Raw genomic sequence first — 11,588 nt, 5'->3', positions numbered from 1 at the left:
CCCCTCGCTGACATGTTAAACTCTGACCTGGAAGTTGCTTTGAATGTGCTGGGGGTTGAAGCTCTTGGGAATGATGACCACGTTTCGTTGGAGTTGGTAATGCAGGGCCACCTGGGCACTGCTCTTGTTCCACCTTTTCCCCACAGACACCAGCAGTTCATCCTCCAGCAGCGGCGGCAGATTCATATTCACCCTGATGGGGGGAGCGTGATCTCAGACACACCAACACAGCGAGAGCCTGACCCCGAGACCCCCAGAGAGAGGGTGGCATTCAGGGTGGGAAGCCGGGCAGGGAGGAGGGTGGGGGGGGAGGCTGGCCAGGCAGGAGGGTGAGGGGAGACCGGGGAGGGCAGGAGGGTGGGGGGGAGGCTGGGCAGGCAGGAGGGTGGGGGGCAGGAGGCCGGGCAGGCAGGAGGGCGCGGGGAAGGCCGGGCAGGGAGGAGGGTGGGGGCGGAGGCCGGGCAGGCAGGAGGGTGAGGGGGAACGCTGGGCACCAGGAGGGTTGGGGGGGTTGGCTGGCCAGGCAGGAGGGTGAGGGGGAGGCCGGGCAGGCAGGAGGGTTGGGGGGGAGGCCGGGGAGAGCAGGAGGGTGGGGGGGGAGGCCGGGCAGGCAGGAGGGTAAGGGGAGGAGGCCGGGCAGGCAGGCAGGACGGTGAGTGGGGGAGGCTGGGCACCAGGAGGTTTGGGGGGGAGGACAGGCAGGCAGGAGGGTGGGGGGGACGCCGGCAGGCAGGAGGGTGGGGGGGGGGGGGAGGCCGGGCAGGCAGGATGTGGGGGGGGGGGAGGCAGGATGGTAGGGGGAGGCTGGGCAGGCAGGAGGGTGGGGGCCGGAGGCCGGGCAGGCAGGAGTTTGGTGGGGAGAGGCCAGGTAGGCAGGAGGCTGGGGTGGGGGGAGGCCGGGTAGGCAGGAGGTTGGTGAGGGAGAAGCCGGGCAGGCAGGAGCATGCGGGGTGGCCGGGCAGGCAGGAGGTTGGGGGGGAGAAGCCGGGCAGGCAGGAGGGTGGGGTGGGGAGGCCGGGCAGGCAGGAGGGTGGGGGGGGATGCCGGCAGCCAGGAGGGTGGGTGGAGGCCGGGCAGGCAGGAGGGTGGGGGAGGCCGGGCAGGCAGGAGGGTGGGTGGGGAGGCTGGGCACCAGGAGGGTTGGGGGGGAGGACGGGCAGGCAGGAGGGTGGTGGGGGGAGGCCGGGCAGGCAGGAGGGTGGGAGTGGATGCCGGGCAGGGAGGAGTGTGGGGGGGAGGCTGGGCAGGCAGGAGCGTGCGGGGAGGCCGGGCAGGCAGGAGGGTGGGGGGGGAGGCGGGCATGGCAGGAGGGTGGGGGGGGAGGCCGGGCATGGCAGGAGGGTGGGGGGGAGAAGCCGGGCAGGCAGGAAGGAAGGTTGGGGGAGTCCGGGCAGGTAGGAGGGTGGGGGGAGGCCGGCCAGGCGGGAGTGTGGGGGGGAGGCTGGGCAGGCAGGAGTTTGGTGGGGGGAGGCCGGGCAGGCAGGAGGGTGGGGGGAGGCTGGGCAGGCAGGAGCGTGCGGGGAGGCCGGGCAGGCAGGAGGGTGGGGGGGGGAGGCCGGGCATGGCAGGAGGGTGGGGGGGAGAAGCCGGGCAGGCAGGAAGGTGGGGTGGGGAGGCCGGGCAGGCAGGAGGGTGGGGAGGCCGGGCAGGCAGGAGGGTGGGGGGGGGGGGAGGCCGGGCAGGCAGGAGGGTGGAGGGGGAGAAGCCGGGCAGGCAGGAGGGTGGGGTGGGAGGCGGGCAGGGAGGAGGGTGAGGGGCGGAGGCTGGGCACCAGGAGTGTTGGGGCGGGAGGCTGGGCAGGCAGTAGGGTGGGGGGGGGGGGTGGAGACCGTGCAGGCAGGAGGGTGGGGGGGGGGAGACCGTGCAGGCAGGAGGGTGGGGCGGGAGGCTGGGCAGGCAGGAGGGCGGGGCGGGAGGCCGGGCAGGCAGGAGGGTGGGGGGAGGCCGGGCAGGCAGGAGGGTGGTGGTGGTGGGGTGCAGGCAGGAGGGGGGAGGCAGGACACACACCCTCCTCTCTCACAGCCTCTGTCCCGAGTTGTCTGAGGCTCTGTGTCTGGATTGGGAAGCCAGAGCCAGGCTGACGTCACCGTTCTGAACCCTCACAGAAGCCAATTACAGCTGATATCAGGTGACAGCTGCTCCTGCCTTAGGGGTTCAACCCCCACGTTGGGGAACACACACACATGTATACGTACACTCACATACTTGCACATGCACACACACATGTACACACATTGGCACGCACACACGTACAAACACACAGACACAAACGTACACATGTTCACACACTCACACGTGCTCGGATGCACATTCACAGTGCACACAGGCGGAGCCATGCACTCTGTGACTGTAACAGAGCTTGTGAGGGTTTGACTAACCACAGCTTGTCACGGCAGGTCCCCAGCGGGCTGTAGCCGACCAGCACAATGTCATGAGATTCACAGAATGTCTTCAGCTTGATTTGAGTGAAGTATGGGTGACACTCTACCTGATTGTGAGGGAGACAGAGACACACAGAGAGGAGTTTCCTGGGCAATGGGGCAGTGTTGGATGGGGGAGGGTAGAGCAGGGGCAGTGCTGGGTGAGGGTGGGGCAGTGCTGGGTAGGGGTGGGGTGGTGCTCTTGAATGCAGCTGTGCATTTTTTTAAAAAGTAGATTTTTAAATATAAAATATAAATATTGATATATGGAGAGAAATCTAGAAGAATCCGATGGATTTTTAACCATTGAGCGACACACACAGTGAATGTCCCAGTTTTAACCCTCTTTTGTGTATTAACCTCTTCCTCGCCCTGACTGGCTTGTGCTGGTGGGGGGTGGGGCAGTGCTAGTTGGGAGTGGGGTGGTGCTGGGTGGGGATGGGCGGTGCTGGGGTGCGCGGAGTGGTGCTGGGTGGGGGCAGAGTCGTCCTGGGTAGGGGTGGGGCAGTACCTGATTGGCCACAGGTTTGTGCTTCAGACCCGGTTTATTCAGAATCGCCTCCAGCTGTCGACGGTTGAAGTTTGAGACTCCGATAGACTTCACTAGTCCAGCGTCCTTGCAGGCCTCCATCGCCTGTAACCGCCACAGCCACCATCACTCTCATTCAATGCCACCCTCACCATCACTCTCACTGCCCTGTGCCACCCTCACCATCACTCTCACTGCCCCGTGCCACCCTCACCATCACTCACTGCCCCAATGCCACCCTCACCATAACTCTCACTGCCCTGTGCCACCCTCACTGTCAATCTCACAGTCTCACGCCAGCCTCTCTCTCACATCCCTGCTCCAATCACTGGTTATGTGTCGGCATGAGCTGATCACCGGTTGCCTGATCAGACCCCAGTGAGCAGTAAATTGTTGAGAAGCTTTGCTCACCTCCCAGGTAGCACACAGCTCAGTGCGGTAGTACCGAATGGCTCCATTCTCATCTTTGGGGTAATTGTCATCTCCAGGCTGAAAAACACAGAAACAAGTCATCTGTGTGGTAACAGACCCTCTCTTCCCCTCCCACCACACCACTCATAAACCAAATGAAAATACCAACACACTGTACAACGCTGGAATTACAGCCTGGCTCAACCGTCACGCTCACCTCCGAGTGACAAGAGAAAAACTCTTCTCTTTTCCAATAAGCGCAGGATCTTCAACGTCTACTTGATCAGTCATGGGACCTCAGTTACACAGGAACATAATGAACAGGAGCAGGCCATTCAGCCCCCAAGCCTGTTTCACCATTCTATTAGATTATGGTTTATGTGTACCTCAAATCCAATTGTATACAGTCACGCACTGCACACACATATTGTCACACGCTGTCATGCACTCCACTGTCACCCACTGTACAGTCACAAACTGTCACATAATAAACAGGAGCAGGCCATTCAGACCCTTAAGCCTGTTCCACAGTTCTATTAGATTATGGCTTATATGTACCTCAACTCCAATAATCATGTTTGCTCCACATCCCTTGCTACCTGACAAAAATCTGTCCACCTCAGTCTTGAAAATGTGAACGGATCCAGCATCCTCAGCCTTTTGGAGGAGCAAGTTCCAGATTCCCAATCCCCTGCTTCCTGATTTCACTCCTAAATGGCCCAGTTCTAATTTTAAGATGATGCCCCTTGTTCTGGATTCCCCCATTAGAAAAAATAGGTTCTCTATAGCTACCCTGTTGGTTTATCATCTCATCCGAAAGATGACGTCTCCAACAATGCTGTGCTCCACCCAGCACTGTGCTGGAGTGTCAGCCTGGACTGTGAGCTCAGAAGCCACGAAATGGGGCTTGAACCCACAATTTCTTGACTTAGAGGTGAGGATGTGAGAAGCGGAGCAGAGCTGAAACCAAGTGAAGGCAGGAGAGGAGTTGGTGAGACGCAAATAAACCGATCTCTGTGGTCTTGGTACTGGTACCTGAAAAGCCATGGGCAACTCGATAAGGTACAAGTCAATGTAGTCAAACTTTAACTTGGCCAGAGAACGTTCCAGCGTTGGCCGCACCAACTCGGGCGGGTGACACGTATTCCACAGCTGTAATCAGACTGCGAGGTTAGTGCAGTGCAGCAGCTAGAATGTAACACTTGTCACACATTCTCACACATTGTCATAAATCTTCACACACTGTTCACTGTCAGATTGTCACACTGTTTCCCCACAAGTATACGGTCAATTCACTTTACAGTATATTCTGTGAAGCGCTTTGAGACGTCTAGAAGACGTGAAAAGCGCTATATCAAATGCAAGGATTATTATTATATTGTCACACACTACACTCACACATTGTCACACACTACCTGGTCACATTGTCACACTACACACATTGTCACACACTACACGGTCACACATTGTCACACACTACATGGTCACACATTGTCACACACTACATGGTCACATTGTCACACTACACACATTGTCACACTACACACATTGTCACACACTACACGGTCACACATTGTCACACACATGGTTACACATTGTCACACTACGCTGTTACACATTGTAAGCTGTCATACACTTTTCAGTCACACACTATACAGTCACACACTGTACGCAGTCGCACTGCACACACACGCTGCACATACACATTGTCACACTGACACACTATCAAACAATCACTGGCAAGGCATTGTCACATACTGTGGCACACTCATACATCGTCACACTACACGGTCACACATTGTTACACTACACTATCACACATTGTCACTACATGGTCACACAATTGTACACACACACTCACACATTGTCACACACTACACTGCATACACAAACTACACTCACTGTCACATTGTCACACACTCACACATAGTCACACACTGTACTGCACACACAAACTACACTCACACATTGTCACACTAACACTACACTGTCACACACAGTCACACAAAATCACTGTCAAGGCATTGTCACATAGTGTTGAACATTCATACACTATCACTATCACACTGTCACACACTGATATACTTCCATACACTGTCACACACTACACACTGTACACTGTCAACATGTCACGCACTGTCACACAGTACACTACATTATCGCAAACTGTCAGAAACTTTCACCCAATGACACACACTGTCACACACTACACTGTTACACACTCACATATTGTCACACACTGTACACAGTCACACCTTACAATCACAAACTGTTACACATTGTCACACACTGTACGCTGGCAAACATTGTCACACACTACACTTACACTGCACACAGTCACACACTATATAGTCACACATTGTACACAGTCATACACTACACACACACATATTACACTGTCACCCACTGTACAGTCACACACTACACAGTCACACATTGTCACACACTGTACACCATCACACACTACACTTTCACACATTATCACCCACTCTCACCCACTACACTCACACATTGTCCCACACTGTACACATTCACAAATTGTCACACTACACTGTTGCACATTGTCACAATTGTACACTCATACATTGTCCTGCATTGTTACACATTGTCACACACTACACTCACATACTGTAATGCATTGTCACACAATACACACACATTGTCACATCTATGCAGTCACACTCACATTGTCACACTACACACACTGTCAGAAACCTTTGCACACTGTTGCACACTACACTCACTCAATTGCTGGACTGGGGGTCACTGTCAATGGGCTGGGCTTGGGGTCATTGTGCCAGTGGGCTGTGCTGGAGGTCACTGTGCCAGTGCGATGGGCTGGGGGTCACTGCGCCAGGGGGCTGGGATGGTGGTCACCATGCCAGTGAGCTGGGCTGGGGGTCACTGTGCCAGTGAGCTGGGCTGGGGGTCACTGTGCCAGTGAGCTGGGCTGGGGGTCACTGTGCCAGTGTGCTGGACTGGGGTTCACAGTGCCAGTGGGCTGGGGGTCACTGTGACAGTGGGCTGGAGGGTCACTGTGGGGAGGGGGTCACTGTGGGAGGGGGGGGAGGGGGGGGTTCACAGTGCTAGTGGGCTGGGGGTCACTGTGCCGATGGGCTGCTCTGGGCTGGAGATCACTGTGTCCGTGTGCTGGGCCGTGGGTCTCTGTGACGGGTTTGGGCTGGGGTTCACTCTGCCAGTAGGCTGGGGTGAATGTCGATGTGCCAGTGGGCTGGGCTGGATGTCACTGTGCCATTGGGCTGGGCTGGGTGTCACTGAGCCAATGCGTTGAGCTGGGGGTCACAGTGCCAGTGGGCTTGTGATCACTGTGTCAGTGGGCTGCTATGGGCTGGGGATCACTGTACCAGTGGGCTGGGCTGTGGGTCACTGTGCCAGTGGGCTGGGCTGGGGTTCACTCTGCCAGTAGGATGGGATGGGGGTCACTGTGTTTGCGCTGAGCTGGGGTCACTGTGCCAGTGGGCTGAGCTGTGAGTCGCTGTGCCAGTGGGCTGGGCTGGGGCTCACTGTGCCAGTGGGCTACTCCGGGCTGGGGATCACTGTGGCTGTCGGCTGGGCTGGTGTTCGCTCTGCCGTGGGCTGGGTTGTGGGTCAGTGTGTCAGTGTCAATGGGCTAGGCTGCGGATCACTGTACCAATGGGCTGTGCTGAGTCTCACTGACCAGTGGGCTGGTCTGGTGTCACTCTGCAGTTGGCTATGCTGGGGCTCACTGTGCCAGTGGGATGGGGCTCACTCTTTTATTGGGCTGGGCTAGGTGTCACTATGCCAGTGAGCTGGGCTGTAGTGCATTGTGCCAGTGGGCTGGGCTGGGGGTCACTGTGCCAGTTGGCTGGGATGTGGTTCACTGCGCTAGTGGGCTGGGGTTCACTATGCTAGTGGGCTGGGGCATCACAGAGCCATTGGGCTAGGCGTCACTGTGACAGTGAGCAGGGAGTCACAGTGCCAGTGGGCTTGGTTGTGGGTCACCGTGCCAGTGGGCTGGGTTCACTGTGCCTGTGGGCTGCTCTGGGCTGGGGCTCACTTTACCAGTGGGCTGCTCTGGTGTGGGGCTCACAGGGACAATGGGCTGGGGGTCACTGTGACAGTGGGTTGGGCTTCGCCGTGCCAGTGGGCTGGGGGTCATTGTGACAGTGGGCTGCTCTGGGCTGGGGATCACTGTTCCAGTGGGCTGGGCGCCACACTGCCAGTCAGCTGGGTGTCGCTGTGCCAGTGGGCTAACCTGGGCTGGGGGTCACAAGGCCAGTGGGCTGGGGTTCACTGTGACAGTGGGCTGGGGGTCACTGTGCCACTGGGCTCAGCTGGGGTTCACTGTGCCAGTGGGCTGGAGTGGGGCTCACTGTGCGAGTACTCTGGGCTGGGGGCCTCTGTACCAGTTGGGTGGGCTGGGGGTAGCTGTGCCAGTGGGCTGCTCTGGGCTGGGGATTACTGTGCCAGTGGAATGGGTTTGGTGTCATTTCGCCGCTGGGCTGCGAATCACTGCGCCAGTGGTCTGAACTGGGTGTCACTGCACCATTGGGCTGGCTGGAGGTCACTGTGCCAGTGGGCTGGAGTGGGGCTCACTGTGCGAGTACTCTGGGCTGGGGGCCTCTGTACCAGTTGGGTGGGCTGGGGGTAGCTGTGCCAGTGGGCTGCTCTGGGCTGGGGATTACTGTGCCAGTGGAATGGGTTTGGTGTCATTTCGCCGCTGGGCTGCGAATCACTGCGCCAGTGGTCTGAACTGGGTGTCACTGCACCATTGGGCTGGCTGGAGGTCACTGTGCCAGTGGGCTGGGCTGGGGGTCATTTCTCCATTGGGATTGGCTGGGGATAACTGTTCCAATGGGCTGCATTGAGTGTCACTGATCAGTGGATTGGGCTGGGGGTCACTGCGCCAGTGCGCTGGGCTTGGTGGCTCTGCGCCAGTGGGTTGGCTGGAGGTCACTGTACCAATTGGCTGGGCTTGGGGTTACTGCGCCAATAGGCTGGGCTGGGTGTCACTGCTCCAGTGGGCTGGGCTGGGTGTCACTGTGCCAGTGGGCTGGGGGTCACGGTACCTTTCCACAGTAAAAGATGTCTTTCCGCTCCACGATGCCATCTGCTATCTTCTCACGCACAGCCCTCCCCACCTCCGCCTCGTTGCCATATATCCAGGCCCCGTCGATGTGCCGGTAACCAATGTCAATCGCCTGCTTCACCGCCTCATAACACTCGAGCGCGGTGGTCTGTCAATCACACCACAGCCAGTGCCAATGGTTAGCACCAATTTCACCACATGCTTTGGGCAGTAGCTCACTCCCACAGTTATCTTGTTTACAGGTTTATCTAGTTTTCTAATCTAATATCTATCTAATTTATAAGGTTATCTGGTGCATCTAGTTTACGCAGCTTTATCAAGTTTGCAAGGTTGTTCAATGTATCCAGTGTACAAGGTTACCTAGTTTATCTCATTTACCTAATTTACAAGGTTACCTTATGTTTTTCTTGTGTATTGATTTATCCAGTTTACAGGGTTACCTAGTTTATCTCATTTACAGATTTATCTTGGTTAAAGTGTTGTTCCTTGAGCCACAGTACACAATGGTGCAACACGGCATTAAGGAAATGGGTGGCCTTGCTCGTCCCAATCCTGAGAGGAGTGAGGTGTTAGGGGGTAGATGGCCATGCCGAGTAAATTGTGAATGGCCAGAGCAGGTTCAGTGAGAGGGTACTTCTCCATAGGCTAGACGACGGTCAATGTCCAACTCACTGCTCAACCAAACACTCTATTGATCTGGCCTCAGTCAACACTGATTATTATTATTTATTATAATAATAACCTTAGATTTGAATCAGCACTTTAAAGTGCTATGACTGAATTGTATAGGCAAATTTGGCAGTCAATTTGCACACAGCAAAGTCCCACAATCACCTATGAAATGAGTGACCAATTTTATCTGGGGAACTTTTGGCCAGGACACTGGAAGCTAGAAACTCTCCTCTTTTTCCCAATAGTATTGCATATTCTTTAACATGCACCTGAACAGGCGGATGGGACCTCAGCTTAACATCGTATCCAAAAGCCTGGGTTTATTTACTACCAATCCTGGGACTGTTCCCCCCACCCCTACCATCCCTGCATCCCTGGCACCTGCTCCCAGTAACCGGGTAAATTGAGGTTCTTACTGTCCTGTTGGAGGAGTATGTTCCGAGCCCAATGATGGGGATGGTGTTCCCATCAGACAGAGGAATGCGGTGATTCTTGCTTGTCAGGTTCATCCTGTGCAGCTAAATTCACTCGGACTCTCTGCGAACTGCGAACCTAGACAGCGAGAGCTGAGCTGCTAAATACAAGCCAAACACTAGGGAACAGGCCAATCAGACAGAGGTACGCCCATCGAGTTCCCACCCCTACACGACACAGGCAGGTTAATCTTTCCAATATCCTTGAAAACGTGGTAGGGCACTATATCAAAAGCAAGGAATATTATTATTTATCATTAACATCCACGCTCACTTCCACTCTCTCACACACTACTTTTTGACTTTAGGTGTTTTATAGTAATACTAATAATCCTTGAATTTGCTATAGTGCAGAAATCTGTAGCACAGTCACAGTAAACGGGTATGAGACTGAGCCATTCCCCATCAGGTCTGGAGTAAGCCAGGGCTGTCCCTATCCCCCACCCTGTTTGTCTGCTTCATTGCACCCTTTGCACAGGCCATCAGGAGGGACAATAACAACAACAAAATTACATTTGTATAGCACCTTTCACGTCGGGAGGACGTCCCAAGGCACTGGATAGACAGAGTTACGGACACAAGCTGAGTGGGGGAGGGTGGAGGTCAGGGAAGGAAGCAGGGAGATCAAAAGCACGGTTGAAGAGGAGGGTCTTGAGGTGGGTCTTGAAGGTGGCGAGGGAGGGGGTGAGATGGAGGGACTGTGGGATTGAGTTCCAGATTGTGAGTGCAGAGTGGCCGATAGTGGGGCGAGCAAGGCGGGCGACGTGAAACAGGCCAGAGCCCACTGAGCGGAGACAACGGACTGGGTGGTAGAGGTTCACTGACAGCAAATTAAAACAAAAAAACAAAAAACTAAAAAAAATATTGAAAACACTGCGTGAGAAGATGATGTGGCAAGTGAAATGCGAGGACTATGACATGTGGGAGTTAATGGAGTATGCCCTGAGCGCGGGCGACTTCATCTGCAACAAGTGTCTGCAACTCAGGAAGCTCCAGCTGAGAGTAGCTGAGCTGGAAGCCAAGGTCCAGACACTGCGCTGCATCAGGGACAGTGAGAGGTTCTTGGACAGTATGTTGGAGGAAACCATCACTCCCCTGAGGCTCGGGAGATGCTTGCATCCATTTAATGCTCAGGGACAGGATGTTTTCATCAGTCCTGCAGATAATGGGACCCCTGAGAGAGGGGTGATCGAGCCTTGGTCTTCAAACTTGATCAACGGATGTGAGTATTTGATGGACCAGACACCTTAAGAGGTGGTCACCCCACCCCACACACCGAGGGTTTAGACGGAAAATGACTGGGTGACTGTCCGGCATGGTAGGAAGAGGGGACGGGCTGGGCATAATGTCCTCAATAGTGTAGCACTCTCAAACTAGTACTCTGTACTGAACATTGAGAGTGTGGGTATCTCCAGGGAGGACAGTATAAACAAATTGGTGGAATAGGGGGACATAGGTAACAGGAGTAATGCTGTTGTCATAGGGGATACAACAGTGAGAGGTATAGACCGACGTTTTTGTAATAGAAGATGGGAGTCAAGGATGGTATGTTGCAACTCCCTGGTGCAACAGTCTTAGACATCGCAGAAAGGGTGGATAAAATTCTTCAGGGGGAAGGAGAACATCCAGAAGTAGTGGTCCAGGTGGGGATCCATGATATTGGTAAAAAAAAAAGGGCTGAGACTCTACAGGGTCAATATCAAAAGCTGGGGAAGAATCGAACATCCAAGGTGGCAATCTCTGGATTGCTCCCTGTGCCTCGGGCAAATAAGTACCAGAATGGCAGGATCAAGCATATGAATGCTTGGCTGGAGAAATGGTCCAGAAAAGAGATCTTCAAGTTTTTGGATCATTGGGACCATTTCTGGCGCAGGTGGGACCTGTATCAAATGGATGGGTTACACCTAAACAGGGCTGGGGCGAATGTGCTTGCAGACAGGCTATCTAATGCTGTTAGGGAGGGTTTAAATTAGTTTTGAGGGGGGAAGGGAATGCAAAAGAACGAAGAACTA

The 11,588-nt window shown here is 55.1% G+C and overlaps 1 protein-coding gene across 2 annotated transcripts; it reads right to left on the bottom strand.

The window, feature by feature from the left end:
* On the bottom strand, window positions 1–9,682 carry LOC103171668 (aldo-keto reductase family 1 member D1-like). Of its 2 annotated transcripts, XM_042334901.1 has the most exons (7): window positions 9,520–9,681; window positions 8,412–8,579; window positions 4,396–4,512; window positions 3,361–3,438; window positions 2,932–3,054; window positions 2,379–2,488; window positions 1–193 (listed from the first exon to the last, which is right to left on the bottom strand). In XM_042334901.1, the coding sequence occupies exons 1-7, from the start codon at window positions 9,610–9,612 to the stop codon at window positions 16–18; spliced, it is 867 nt and encodes a 288-aa protein (XP_042190835.1). In that variant the 5' UTR covers window positions 9,613–9,681; the 3' UTR covers window positions 1–15. The 2 variants fall into 2 exon arrangements, with proteins under 2 accessions (XP_042190835.1, XP_042190836.1); XM_042334902.1 differs by lacking the exon at window positions 4,396–4,512 and having other exon boundaries at window positions 9,520–9,682.
* Window positions 9,683–11,588: the final 1,906 nt, after the last annotated feature.

Source organism: Callorhinchus milii, unplaced genomic scaffold, assembly GCF_018977255.1.
Source record: "Callorhinchus milii isolate IMCB2004 unplaced genomic scaffold, IMCB_Cmil_1.0 Scaffold5, whole genome shotgun sequence".
NCBI lineage: Eukaryota > Metazoa > Chordata > Chondrichthyes > Chimaeriformes > Callorhinchidae > Callorhinchus > Callorhinchus milii.
This window is presented reverse-complemented; position numbering and strand designations above follow the sequence as displayed.